Below are 15,446 nucleotides of genomic sequence, written 5' to 3' on the forward strand. Positions count from 1 at the left end.
TACACCTAGGTGAAATTTCTAGAAAAGGCAAAACTATAGAGCCAGAAAACAGGTTAGGAATTGCCTGTGTGTGGGAGTGGAACAGGAACCAACTACAAATGAACAAGACAATTCTGGGGGCTAGTGGAAGTACTCTAAAACTGGATCACAGTGGTGATTGCTGCATAAATGTAGAAATTTCTTAAAGCTTACTGACTGTGCACCCACAAAGGGTGAATTCTATGGTATATAAATTATACCTAATAAAGCTGTTGTTAAAAAATACATGAAACAAACAGGAGGACTTTTTCAAAAACTTTCAGTCATAAAGGTTTATTTTAAATAAATACAAAAATACTCTTCATTCCCATTATCCTTTATCTTGCAAACCACCAAAAATAGCTATAATTTTACACTATGACATACACTTTGCTTCCCCAAGTTTTGGTGCCTGCTAACTTGGGTTAAACATAGTCTAAAGTTTATACTTGAGCAACTGGATTTATCAACTTTTTCTAAAAAGAATGATGCATCTCACCATAAGGCTCACACCAGATTGGAAAAGCTCATATGGGTAGAGAATTCTTTCATAATGTGACTTCAAAAGAGACCCAGTTCCTTTTCCTGGCAGATATCCCAAGCGACTACCCACTTTAGACCATTTCTTCTCTTTGGTGACCATTTCAAAACCTCCTTTGCTGGCAACAATCTGAAAAGCAAATAAAAGTTTCTTAGAGAAAAAAAGTAGATTCAAGCATCCTGACTCTAAGTCTGTCTACTAAATAGAAAAATTATTCTGGGCTTAAATTTCAAATTTTCCTTTCAATGAGTATGTAACCAAACTGACATCTGTCAACATTTAGAGTAAGAAATAGAAACAATGATTTACAGAGGTTTAAAATGTAATTAATATTATTATGCCTACCTTCAAACCAAGCATTTAAAAATATTTAATGAATTAATACTTTGTATAGTATGCACTGTGAGAAAACTAAATACACATATAAGACTTATGTACTCAAGGAACTCACAGTATGAAATAAGAATAAAAACAGACAAAAATAGACATGAAAATGTTATATAACACAAATAAACATAAATCCTGAAATTAGAAATACCAAGTTACTTACAGAACTTAACAAAAATGTCAATCAAACCATGAATATAAAGAACGGTTTTGAAAAACAGGCTATAGTTTTTCAAAAGGACAAGAGTTTTATATGGAAGATTATGAAGAAACACTGAGGAAAGGTTAGACTGAAGTAGATTTACTGATACGGAGTACAGAATTTATTAAGGTAGAAAATAAGATAAATTGGCTAATCTTTACTATCCCATACAATAATCACTTTTACATAGTAATCTGCTTTGTATTGAACGCATTTCAAGCTAAATTTCCATTAGTTATGATATATCTGCATGGATCCAGTCATGATGTCCCACTCAGTTCTGGTGATTAGTAGCAGCCAGGATATGGCCATGACAAAGGAATAAACTATCTCACATAGAAAACAAAACCATTACTCAGGCTCCATGTATACAATACTCTAACAATCTAACCAAAAAACACGCAAAACCTTATACCTGTGTTTTTCAGCTGACAGATTCAAGGATTATCATGCATAATTTTAAAATATAAACCAGGGCACGGTGGCTCATGCCTACAATGCCAGTACACTGGGAGGCTGACACAGGTGGATCATCTGAGGTCAGGAGTTCAAAACTAGCCTGGCCAACATGGGGAAACCCTATCTCTACTAAAAGTACAAAAATGAGCCAGGCATGGTGGCAGGCACCTGTAATCCCAGTTACTTGGGAGGCTGAAGCAGGAGAATCACTTGAACCTGGGGGGCGGGGGTTGCTGTGAGCTGGGATCAGACCACTGCACTCCAGCCTGGGCAACAGTGATGTCTCAAAAACAAATAAATAAAAATAAAATATAAAATATAAACCATTTATTCCAAATGTTTGCCATGTACTACATCACAGCATTGTCACCAGAAATATCACTATGAACCCTGCTCTATAAAAAGACATACAGCATGCACTTGAACTGAACACAATGAAGACAAGCCCTTTATCAAAACTTGACCAAAAAGTAGTATCACTCAAGACCAAAATGGCTGGGAATAGAGACAGTTTTAACATACGTAAAGAACAGTCTTCTACTTAAAAGATCCCTCTAAAAACGCCAGTAGAAAGACCGGAAAGAAACAAAAAGGCATCCTCTCAAGCGGTCAAATAGACCAAGAAAGAAACCAAATACAAAGAAATGTAAACAATATTTTGAAGCTAGAGATATCTAACAAGCCAAAGCAAGAACAAAACAGACAAACCAGGTGTACTTTTAAACTACAAGTTTAAAACTAAGTGCCCTGCAACAGAGAAAAGCCAGAGAAGCTTTTGCAACATAGAACCTGGAAAGGCTTAAGAGGACGCCCTTCCTCCCTTTTCTAAAAAAAGAGGAAAAAAAAAAAAAAAAGGCTTAAGAAGCAAAAGCAGCAGTACCTCTAAAATTAAGGGTGGCAATGCAGCGAGAATGAGATTGTGAACACCTGTGTAAAAGCAGTTAGACCTCCTCCAGGCAACTATCCCTCTCTAGCCCCAGCAGAAAACTGGAGATTTACTCTCAGCAAAGTTTGAACAGAAGGGATGCTGAACTAAGAAAGCAATAGGTAAGTAAATTAGAGGACCAGCCTAACAAGTCTAATATCTAACGAACAAAGAGTCCAGAAGAAGCTAAAAAATAATAAACTTATCAAAGAATACAGGAAAAATTAGAAGAACTGGAAGAAATGAGTTATTAGATAAGAGAGGTTATTGAGAGCCATAAAAACAGGGCATGAAAATAAACACATACCAATACATATCACTGTGAAATTTCAAAGCCCTGGGAATAAAGGTAAGATCCTAAATCTTCAGGGAAAAAAAAGTCACAAAAAAAAAAACAAGAATTAATATAGCATCGTTCTCACCAAGACAATGGAGTAAAGCTTTACAATACTACAGTAAAATGATTCACAATCTAGACTTTTAAACCCCACCAAACTACTAAGAAAGTATAAGGGCAAAACATTTTTACACAAGCAAGAAGTCCTAAAAAATTTACATCCCACTACTATCTTTCTCATGAAACTAGCAGAAGAAATGTTTCACCAAAATGACAGTAAACCAAGTAAAAGGAAGACTTGCAACAAGGAAAGAGGCCAAGGAATTCCCAGAATGGCGGCAATAAAAGGAAGTTCCAGACTGACAGCCGAACTTTAAAAAACCACCAGTCAAGATCTGAGGTAAAAAAGACTCCTGGAAGAATGGCTCCAAGAAAATAAAGCTGACAGATTATCTGATGGGTAGAAGCATAATGAGCGATGTATACTTCTGCTGGAAAGTTTGGAAATATATTTTTCACAGTATTAATTTTAGATTAATAAAAAATTAATGTAACTACACTAGAAGGGGAGGAGGAACATAAAGTATGGGAGGACTTAAGATCTCTTACACCCATTCTCCATCTTCAACAGGAGGAAATCAATATACAACATTTAAAGCTGAGAAAAGAAAAAATAGCATAATGAGCATATTGTTTGGAAATATGAGGATCAAAATCAGAAACCACTAAAAGAACTGAAAGTGATTAGCTCTGAGGAGTGGGAATGGGGGTGGAGATGAAGGGAGATGCTGATTTTCATTTTAAGCTGCCTTCTTTTTTTTCTCTTTTTTTTAAGAAACAGGGTCTTACTCTGTCGCCCAGGTGGTGCAATCAGAGGTATCATAGCCTCAAACTCCTGGACTCAAGCGATCCTCCAGCTTCAGCTTCTCGAGTAGGTGCAACTATAGGCATGTGCCACCACAATCAGGTAATCTTTTAAAATTTTTTTGTAGAGACAGGGTCTCCCTATGTCTAGACCAGGAGGCTGGTCTAGAACTCCCGTATTCAAATGATCCTCCTGCCTTGGCTTCCCAAAGTGCTGGGATTACAAGTGTGAGCCAAAGCCTTGTTTTTTAAAAGTGTACTACTTTGACAAGAATAAAAATGTTTTAAAGAGAAGGGCTAGATTGAATGCTTCTTGCTGAAGTGGTTATAAAAACAGTAATTAGTAATACAGAAGTCTGTTAAATTACAGGCATTCCAAGTAATACTTCTTTTTTTTTTTTTTGAGATGGAGTCGCCAGAATGGAGTGCAGTGGTGCGATCTAGGCTCACCGAAACCTCCACCTACGGGATTCAAGCCATTCTCCTGCCTCAGCCTCCTAAGTAGCTGGTATCACAGGCGCAAGTCACCACACCTAGCTAATTTTTATATTTTTAGTAGAGACAAGTTTTCATCATGTTGGCCAGTTCAAGATTATGATCTTGAACTCATGATCCACCCGCCTCAGCCTCCCAAAGTGCTGGGATTACAGGCATGAGCCACCGCACCTGGCCTAGTAATACTTTTTATTATTAAAAATAATAGGGAGAAAGATGTGATTTAATCAAAACAGGAATCCATCACATTGATGACTTAATGACTAAGACTGAAAATTTGCTTCCCATTAAAATGCAATGTGAATCATAGTATTTTCAAATCATATCTATAAAAAACAAAACTCAATAGATGCCAATAAACTGTCAGCCAAAAATAAACTTTTTTTAAAAAAAAGAAAGGACACCACTAACAACCTTAAAACATACGAACTCCTGGTATTTTCTGCAGTTTTCAGCCCAAGCCTCTTGCTAGAATAAAATGTCACATTAATGAAATAAACAGTCACCCATTGATAAGGGTCAGAATAAATTACTTTTGTGAAGTATTGACTGGGAGGGAGATGAAAGAACCCACTAGAGTGCTATGAAAATGTTATGCATCAGCCAGGCGCAATGGCTCATGCCTGTAATCCCAAGACTTTGGGAGGTCGAGGCAGGCGGATCACAAGATCAGGAGTTCAAGACCAGCCTGGCCAACATGGTGAAACCCTGTCCCAACTAAATAGAAAAAGTAGCCCCTAGCTACTTGGGAGGCTGAAGCAGGAGAATCGCCTGAACCCTGGAGATGGAGGCTGCAGTGAGCTGAGACCACGCCATCGCACTCCAGCCTGGGTGACAGAGCAAGGCTCCGTCTCAAAAGCAAAAAGAAAAGTGATGTATCTTGATCTGGGTGATGGCTACAAAACAGGTGTATATATATATATATGAAGATTTATTGAACTGTACACTTAAAATTTGTGCATTACACTGTAAGCTACACCTCAATATAAAAGAAAAAAGTTAATGTGAGAAGCAGAAATCTCACAATGACATTTAGGGAACAAAAGTATTACAAACAAAATAACTACAAATCGAAGTTTGTCTGCCTTTTAGCTTTAAATCTGTTTTGCAAATGTTCTCACAGGTTAGGGGAAAGATGTCCATGAGGACTTAAAAAACCCCACAAAAGACAGGACTCCAATAAACCCTCAGATACGCACACTTAACCTTTAATCACAACGCGTTTTCAGTAAGTTTTCCGAATATTTCATTCTTTTTTTTTTTTTTTTTTTTTTTTTTAAGATGGGGGTTTTACCATGTTGGCCAGGCTGGTCTTGAACTCCTGACCTCGGGTGATCCACCACCCACCTCGGCCTCCCAAAGTGCTAGGATTACAGGTGTGAGCCACCGCACCCAGGTTTTTTCCCAAATATTTCAATAAAGTGTACTTTATTAGTAGTTTGAACCTTAAAAGGAAATGGTGTTAAACAGTCTGAACGACAAATGTTGTGAAGAGAATTGTGAACAACCAAGTATTCAGACTAGGTTACCTCTAAAAGCCCTTTTCTTATTTTGAAATTCTATAACTTTAGAAAACCAGAAAAATGTGGCCGGGCTCAGTGGCTCACGCCTGTAATCTCAGCACTTTGAGAGGGTGACATGGGCAATCACTTGAGGTCAGGAGTTCTTGACCAGCTTGGCCAACATGGTGAAATCCTGTCTCTACTAAAAATACAAAAATTAGCTAGGCATGGTGGCTCATGCTTGTAGTCCCAGCTGCTGCAGAGGCTGAGTCAGGAGAATCACTTGAACCCAGGAGGCAGGTAGTTGCAGTAAGCTGAGATCGTGCTACTGCACTCTAACCTGGGCAACAGAATAAGACACTCTCAAAAAAAAAAAAAAAGAAAGGAAAAGAAAACCAAATAATGCAATTTAACTTACCATCGGATTAAACCTGAGGTTTATCTTTTAATTGAAAAATCACTGATACCAAAAGTTTCAATTTAATAGGTTACTACTTACACAATTAATAAATACTCTAGTAAATTCCTTAGGGTATTTATGAAAAGAAGAAATAAAAATGTGGCCAGGCACAGTGGCTCACACCTGTAATCCCAACACTTTGGGAGGCCAAGGTGGGTAGATCATTTGAGGTCAGGAGTTTAAGACCAGCCTGGCCATGTGATAATGCCCCATCTCTACTAAAAACACAAAAATTAGCCAGGTGTGGTGGCATGCACCTGTAATCCCAGCCCCATTTACTCAGGAGGCTGAGGTATGAGAGTCACTTGAATCTGGGAGGTAGAGGTTGCAGTGAGCCAAGATTGTGCCACTGCACTCCAATCTGGGCAACAAAGTGAGACTCTTTCTTAAAAAAAAAAAAAAAAAAAAAAAGGTGGAAAGAGCTTCATTAAAGAGTATCACAACATATTGTTATTAATGATAAAATAAATTTTGAGGGCCAGGCATGGTGGCTGACTCCTGTAACCCCAGCACTTTGGGAAGCTGAGGTGGGCGTATCACCTGAGGTTGGGAGTTCGAGACCAACCTGACCAACATCAAGAAACCCTGTCTCTACTGAAAATACAAAATTAGCCAGGCATGGTGGGACATGCCTGTAATCCCAGGAGGATGAGGCAGGAGAATGCTTGAACCCAGGAGGCGGAGGTTGCAGTGAGCCGAGATTGTGCCATTGCACTCTATCCTTGGCAACAAGAGTGAAACTCCGACTCAAAAAAATAAAAAATAAAAATAATAATAATTTTTGAAAAACAATTTTTTTTTTCAGAGTTTTACTTTTGTTGCCCAGGCTTGAGTGCAGTGGTGCTATCTCAAGCCCACTGCAATCTCTGCCTCCTGGTTTCAAGCAACTTCCTGCTTGAAACTTCCAAGTAGCTGGGATTACAGGTGCCTACAACCACACCCAGCTAATTTTTGTATTTTTAGTAGAGACAAGTTTTCATCATGTTGGCCAGGCTGGTCTTGAACTCTTGACTTCAGGTGATCCACCCACCTCAGCCTTCCAAAGTGCTGGGATTACAGGTGTAAGCCACTGTCCCGGCCAATTTTTGAAAATTTTTTGTATTTTATTCAAGTAACAGTCAAACACATTCAGAACCTTAAACAGCATCATACAGCAAAATGTAATAGGTAAGTTCTGACTGAATAAAAACATCAAAATTAAGTTCTTAAAACAAATTTTTATCCTAATGGTTCCCTATAATAAACCTAGGCCTCAAATTTAGCATAATTTGTTCTTGAGCACCATAGGTTTTCATATAACTGCAGTAGACTACTCTTGGCACAGTGCTTACTAACCTCATCACCTGACTAAGTCTCAAGCTGTATTTTAGCATTAGACCATACTTCCCAAATTTTTTAGCAAGAGAATTCTGCCCTGACACTAATTTTAAAACATATCATAAAAGATAAATATGATTATTCTAACATTTTTTTTTTGGAGACAGGGTCTTGCTCCATCACCCAGGCTAAAATGCAGTAGAGTGATGATGGTTCACTGCAGTCTTGACCTCCTGGCTCACGAGATCCTCCTGCCTTAGCCTCCTGATTAGCTAGGACTATAGGAGTCCACCGCCATGCCCAGATTATTTATTTTTTAATTTTTTGTAGAGACAGAGTCTCACTATGTTGCCCAGGCTGGTCTCGAACTCCTAGGTTCAAGCAATCCTTCCACCTCAGCCTCCCAAAGTGCTGGGATTATAGGTATGAACCACCACACGTGGCTGATTACTCTTACTTTTTTTCCTTGAAAGTGAAATCTTCCAAAATTAACTCTGCAATTTAAATGAGAATAAATTTCTATTTCAAAATAGTATATAAATTGTAAGTATGGAAGGCCACAAAAAGAAGCTGTTTTACAAAATTTCTCAGATAATTAAGCAATAATAAATTTGTATTATTGTATTAACAAAACATATTTCAATGTTGTTATAATCTCAGCTTGCAGGTCAATTAGTTTTCTTAACATTATAACATTAGGGAATATAATGTTAAAAAGTTAACACAATTTGGACGAAAACGTATCTAAACTCTTCACCCTTAAGTTTCTGAGCTATTGTTCATCCTACCCAACAAAGCTGGCCTCAATTAGTCATTAACGCTACATATAGGTATTAACAAAACTAATATATACTAAACATAAGAATGGTGAGTAACATGAGTCCATTTTTTTTTTTGAGACAGAGTCGCACTCCGTCACCAGGCGCCAGGCTGGAGTGCAGCGGCATAATCACAGCTCACTGCAGCCTTGACTTTCCGGACTCACGTGATCCTCCCACCTTAGTCTCCTGAGTGGTTGAGACTACAGGTGTGCACCACGATGCCCAGTTAACTTTTTCATATTTTTAGCAGAGTCAGGGTTTTGCCATGTTGCCAGGCTAGTCTCTCAACTCCTAGGCTCAAGTGATCCTCCCACCACAACCTCCTAAAGTGCTCAGTTGACAGGCGTGAGCCACTGTGCCTGGCCCAAATTTTCAATTAAGTAACAACAACAACAAAAAAAGATGACAAGATCAACACAGAACATTGTATATGCAGTACAATATAATATTAGCAGGCGATAGTCATTTATTTTGCATATTGCGTATCACAGAGCCTGATAAATATCAGTCTCATTAACAAATATACAGTAACTTTTAAAGATAACTTTGAGGTCTGTCATTTCCATTTATTCAAATGTGCATTTCATTTTTTTTTGGAAATGGAGTTTCACTTTTATTGCCCAGGCTGGAGGGCAATGGCGCGATCTCAGCTCACCTCAACCTCTGCCTCCCAGGTTCAAGCAATTCTCCTGCCTCAGCCTTCTGAGTAGCTGGGACTATAGGCACATGCCACCATGCCCAGCTAGGGCATCTATCAAACAAATCCTCCATTGGAAGCAATGTTTCCCACCAAATTCATTTTAAATTCCTAAATTCACAAGCCTCTGCTCTAATTTCTAAACCAGCATAAGCCTCACCTTGCTCAAAGCATACAGATCCAGGATTTTTCTCTCTACCACAGGGATCTTCAGAGTAGATCCTTGAAGTTCCCAAAATTTTGCTAGTTGATCCAAGAAATCCAGTCTCACTCTGGTCATTGCCTAAAATTATTAAAATACAGAAATAAGAACTAAGTTATGATTGAAAGGAATGAGTATAACAGAGCAGGGGTCCCCAAACCCCAGGCTGTGGACTGGTACCCATCAGTGGCCTGTTAGGAACCCAGCCGCACAGCAGGAGGTGAGCAGCAGCAGCGGGCAGGTGAGCAGCAGCAGCGGGCAGGCGAGCAGGCAAGAATTCCCACAAACCCTACTATGAACTGCATATGCAAGGGATTTAGGTTGTGCACGCCTATGAGAATCTAACAAATGTCTGATGACCTGAGATGGAACAGTTTCATCCCAAAACCATCCCCCATACTCCCATCCATCCATGGATAAACTGTCTTCCGTGAAACCAGTCCCTGGTGCCAAAACCGCTGGGGACTGCTGTAATAGAGGAACTCACTTCTTTCAAGAAATTCAAAGACTTTTCATTATTGCTTAGTCCAACCCTGTAAAACCAGCCAATAATAAAGATGCAAAAGACTTCTAACAAACTTTATTCATTCAGGAAAAAAAGTTACTCTGATTTATTTTAAAAGTTACACTGGCAACCAAAACAATTTTTTTAAGTTTGTTCAACTTTATGCTGACCAGAAAATTCAGTAAATCGGATCCTCCTCACTGTCTAACATTCTGTCATTTCATCCACAGGTAAATATGCACACTTTTGGTGCGTCAACCCTCAACCTCACTTATATTGAGATGCTTCATCAAGTATCTAATTACAAGAGACTAAAAAGAAAAAATACGTATTGCAGCCAGGCACGGTGGCTCACACCTAGAATCCCAGCACTTTGGGAGGCTGAGGCGGGCGGATCACCTGAGGTCTGGAGTTCCAGACCAGCCTGGCCAAAATGGCATAACTCCGTTTCTACTAAAAATACAAAAATTAGCCGGGCATGCTGGCTATAATCCCAGCTACTGTAAAACTAGCTACTAGGGAGGCTGAGGCAGGAGAATCGTTTGAACCTGGGAGGTAGAGGTTGCATGAGCCAAGATCACACCACTACAGTCTCATCTGGGTAACAAAGCAATACTCTGTCTCAAAAAAAAAAAAAAAAAAAAACTATGTAGTAAACTCTCAGAAATGTTTTGAGGGAAAAGAAAAAAAAACTCAGAATGACATAATAAACCTTTGCTATCAATGATTTTCCTTCTGTACTCTAAAAGTTTTAATATCATAATGAAGAACCTTCTAAAAATCAGCAGACAAGAAAAACAGCAACACATAGTCTTCTATTTAGAAAACGTAAGATAAATCAGTAATACTTAGAGGAAGATCTTTAAGTGTGTGTGAAACGGAGTCTCACTCTGTTGCTCAGCTGAGTGCAATGGCACGATCTCAGCACACTGCAACCTCCACCTCCTGGGTTCAAGCAATTCTCCTGCCTCAGCCTCCCAAGTAGCTGGGACTACAGGGGCCCACCACCACACCCAGCTAATTTTTGTATTTTTAGTAGAGACAGGGGTCTCACCATTTTGGCCAGGCTGGTCTCGAACTCTTGACCTTGTGATCCACCCACCTTGGCGTTCCAAAGTGCTGGGATTACAGGTGTGAGCCACTGCACCCGGCCAAAGGAAGATCTTAATAAATCAGATTAACAGTCCTGACAAAGTTCCATTAAAATCGAAACCAAAACAAAAGAAAAAAACTTTGAAAACTAGGATTTTAAAACAGGATTTAAAAATCCATTTTCCAAGAACCAAGGAAGACAGAATCTTCCAAGATTTACAAAAATTTTAGCAGAGTAAGAAACAATAGAGAAAGTAGAATTTAGGAATTCTAAGTCTCTGAAGCTAAGCATTGAATATTTCCACTAGAAAAACAGAGCTACAGATAGTTTCTCGTGATCTCAGTTAAATGGAAAAACCGTAACTGCTTTGCACAATTTTTTTAAAAAGCATACTCTTCCTCCAAACATCAAGTAACTATTCCAGTCAGTACCAATTAACACAAACTCTAGGCTATGCAAAGTTCTCTACCTACAGCCCTAACAATAAAGAATAAATCAGGAAGAAGAAATGGTGACACAACACTTACCTCAAGTTCATTCAGGCGCTGGACTCTTGGAGTGAAACGAAAGCTTTTTACTTCACAGGCGAATGGAGGCTGCCAGTCCTAAATAGAAAGTGTTTTTTCAAAACACAGTGGTATGTAAGCAAAGAATAGGTTATTTATTCCCTTAAAGGGGGTTTTTGCCACAAATCATGGTGATAATAGACTAACTTATAAGTCTTCTTTATTACAGAAACAAAATGAGCAAATTTTTTAGATAAAATAATTTTAATACAGGTTGAGTATCCCTTACACGAAATGCTTGGGATGAGAAGTGTTTTGGATTTCACTTTCCATATTTTGGAGTATCTGCATATACATAATGAGATATATTGGAGATGAGACCCAAGTCTAAATACAAAATTCTTTTATTTCACATAAAGTTATACATGTAGCCTAAAGGAAATTTTATACAATATTGTTAATAATCTGGTGCATAATGCATGTGTACACTGGACCATGAGAAAGGAAAGGTGTCACTATCTCAGCCACCTGTGTGGACAATCTGTAGTTGTCTGGCATCACCATAATTTCTGACTCTGCATTTACAAGCTACCAATAAACAATTATTTCCTTACACTTATTCCCACATAAGTAGTTAACAGGAAAAATATACCATTAATACAATGAAAAAAATCATCTGTTCAAGCTAGGATCAGTAGCTCACACCTGCAATCCCAGCACATTGGGAGGCTGAGGCAGGAGAATCACTTGAGCCCAGGAACTTGAGATCAGCCCAAGCAACAGAGTGAGAACCTGTCTCTATAAAAGAAAAAGAATAATAATGTTTCAGGGTAACCCGGTTTCAGATTTTGGAGCATTTTGGATTTGGAATTTTTTTTTATTTTCATTTTTTTAGCTCACTATGAATCTACCATAAGGGGGTAGATCGAAATTTTTAAAGTAGGGACACTCAACCTGTATTGCTCGGAGAAGCAATCGTCTTTAAACCAGTCCCACTATTTATATCCCACAATTATGCTTTCCCAGGTTACTCAAGTGAAATTCACTGAGGTCATGTACGACAAAGCAGTGTCTAGTAAACACACAGGCTTACCAAAATGAAAAAAAAATTTTAAAGACAAAAAAAGGGGCAGAGTGCAGTGGCCCACACCTGTAATCCCAGCACTTTGAGAGGCCAAGGCGGGCAGAACACCTGAGGTCGGGAGTTGGAGACCAGCCTGACCAACATGGAGAAGCCATGTCTCCACTAAAAATACAAAATTAGCCGGTGGTGCATGCCTGTAATCCCAGCTACCTGGGAGGCTGAGGCAGAACTGATTGAACCCAGGAGTCAGGAGGTTGCAGTGAGCCAAGATCACGTCATTGCACTCCAGCCTGGGCAACAAGACTGAAACTCCATCTCAAAGAAAAAAAAAATTTTTTTTCAAAGGGTAAAATTAAAGATTAAAAAGAAACTTTAAAAAAGAACTTATTTATTTAAACTTTTTTTTAAATTTATGTGTAATGTGACAGAGCACTTTATGTTATACAGATGTTTTGTTCAAAGCCCACCTCCTGGAAACCCAAATATTCAAAAAAAAAAAAAGTAAGCAAACACACAAAACAAGAACAATTTTCAGATTACGATATAACTAAAATGAGACAGCATATTTCACATGGGGTCTAAAGAACATAGTTTGATTTGGCCTAAATAGTAGTAAACTTATTTTAAAAAGAGAGAAGTAGGGAAAAAAAACCCTTACCTTGGAAACTAAAGAATCTACCAATACTAAAATTAAATTCCAAGTGTAAACAAGATTTATTTTCAATAATGTGACATAAATAGAGAAAGCATTATTTCAGCTTCCAGAATTAAGTTTTAAAAAAAAGCTTTTTTTTTAATCGAATAACCTTGAATAGAATTTCTAATGAATAAATTCAAGAGTAGATTAAAACATGATTTAGGAAAACCTTCAATGCTTGAGATGTTAACATTAGGTCATTATGATAGAAAAATGGTTAAATGGAAGTTTTTGGAGGACGGCATTGCATATCATCACAGCAATTATGTTAATCCTCTGCTTGAAATGAATAGCCTATAATCTTAAACAAATTCATTCAACATAGTGAGAGCATTATGTCTGTTTTAGAATCAGAAAAACTGATCTAGGTTCAAAATATACTTTGCTACTTGCCCAGGATCTCACATCTGGCGTTTTAACTTACCCCGACTTGCAAATATAAAGCAAAATGTGTCTTTAAGAAGCAATGACTAAAGCGATGGTTCAAAAACCTCAACTTACATGAAGAATTATCTAAGATTAGTTGCTAGAAAAGCAGGAACTTCCACAACCAGAAGCCTAGAAATCTGCATTTAAACAAGCATCCAGTTGACCCTGGTGCAAGTGGTCCAGTAACATCATTTAAAAAGCGGTTGGTCTAATGGGTACAGAAAAACACCTTTTGACCTTGAGCACTTTGACTCAACCTCTTGGGGCATTAGTTCCCTCCACACAAGGGATAGTGTCTCCTTTCCTTACCTCAAAGGCGAGATTATAATTAACCTTACAGGCAAACCTAATTATCTGCAATAACTGATTCTAAAATCGTTGATGTTTAGTTCCCTATGTCAAGAGATTTCAACATTTCCTTCCACCTCCATTATAGACCAATTCTTCCTAAACCTCTAAATTTTCTTCCCCCGGTAAGACTTTTCACTGCAGCCATAATTAGTCTGGAGTTCTTGTCTAGAGATACCATCATGGAGGACTAGAGCTCAGATTAGCTTCTGAGAAACCCTAACCCTGAGATAAGGCCTGCAAATTATTTGATCCAAGCAGGTCTTGAATAAAGAGATAGCCGACTATCAAACCATAATGAAGATACGCGAGGGAAGAATATGTCATGTCATAATACTGTACTTTAAACACCATATTGCTTAACGAAAGGCCTAAAGCCTTTTGTTACCCTTGCCCACAGCTGAGAAAAGTATCAGTTTCCGAGTTCTAGGCGGAAGAGGCCCCAGAGACACCACTTTCTCGCGTTCAGATGTGTCTACATAAGACCACAAAAGAAACCGAGGCAAAAATATCCAGAAACAGCCTCCAGTTGTCGCAAAACAGGGAGAGTACATATAAAAGAACAGAAGGACCAGAAAAGTAAGGCTAAACCCAGGGTATGGACTCCCCCATTCTTCCTTCTCCCGCTCTCTTCACAGACTGAGGTACCTTGGGCGGCCGAATTTTGCAGATGCCGGTTTTCTCCGCCAAAGGCCGGATGCGACCGATAAAGCTGAGAGGATCTGTGAACTCCTCCCAGCTCGGCTCAAAGACAGGGCACTCTGGGGGTGGCACGAACTCCGCCGCGTAGCCCCCCGGCCCCACGCCCGCCATTGCAACGGCCGGGGGCGGGGGTCCCCGTGGGGAACAGGTGGTGAAAAGCTGGCTGAAGCCCACTGAGTTTGTTCACGTCCCCTGACACAGGCCGAAGCGCATCTTCGCGGACGAGAACTGTTCAACACAGAAACCCCAGAATCGCTTCCTGCTCCCGTTTGTTATTGTTTCTCGCAGGGCTTTTCCTCTGAGGTTCAGGACTTTTCCGGAAGTTACCGTGCTGTCAAATCCCTCCGCCCCCTGCAGGAAACAGAATCCTTCCGCAGCGGCGCGAAGCCTGTGTGTCTGACCCTTCCTTATGCCTTTCTTGCCCGGCAGCCCAGTATGGCTGTTTCTCCCCTTGCCTGCCAAAGTTCAGCCCAGTCCAACGACTCCACGCGGTTTGCTCTTGGTGGGGTTTGGAGAGGGGCACGATCTCCTTTATCAGTGCTACGGTATAGAGGGAAGCCGACTGGGCGAGGCGAGGCGAGGCGCGACGCGTTCTTCCGGCGCGGAGGAATGTGTAATGCCCCAGAGGGCAGAGGTTGTGCTTCCGGCGAGGAGGGGCTCTTTCCCTTTTGTGTATCTATCTGTGCACTCGGAATCACGCCGGTTCTTAACTTAGCCACCCAGACTGGCCGCCTGTGCTTCGTGATTTGTTTTAACGTGCCCGGCTGCGTTTATAACAAGTAGCCTTTCCAGCATTTTCTCTTTTTTTTAGCCCTTTGAATGCAGATATTTTACAATAATCTCACCCCGCCACTT

General features: G+C 39.5%; 1 protein-coding gene across 1 annotated transcript in view; it reads right to left on the reverse strand.

Moving 5' to 3' along the window:
- The window catches only part of KDM5A (lysine demethylase 5A), an 82,701-nt gene extending 67,803 nt beyond the window's left edge, over nucleotides 1-14,898 (reverse strand). The window contains exons 1-4 of the mRNA XM_078338334.1: nucleotides 14,538-14,898; nucleotides 11,353-11,430; nucleotides 9,186-9,308; nucleotides 518-688 (exon numbers count right to left, since the gene is read on the reverse strand). Of these exons, the coding sequence (XP_078194460.1) occupies nucleotides 518-688; nucleotides 9,186-9,308; nucleotides 11,353-11,430; nucleotides 14,538-14,702 (537 nt within the window). The 5' untranslated portion in view covers nucleotides 14,703-14,898. The remainder of the gene's footprint in view (nucleotides 1-517; nucleotides 689-9,185; nucleotides 9,309-11,352; nucleotides 11,431-14,537) is intronic.
- Between the last annotated feature and the right edge of the window lie 548 nt (nucleotides 14,899-15,446).

Source organism: Callithrix jacchus, chromosome 9 (genome assembly GCF_049354715.1).
Source record: "Callithrix jacchus isolate 240 chromosome 9, calJac240_pri, whole genome shotgun sequence".
Lineage (NCBI taxonomy): Eukaryota > Metazoa > Chordata > Mammalia > Primates > Cebidae > Callithrix > Callithrix jacchus.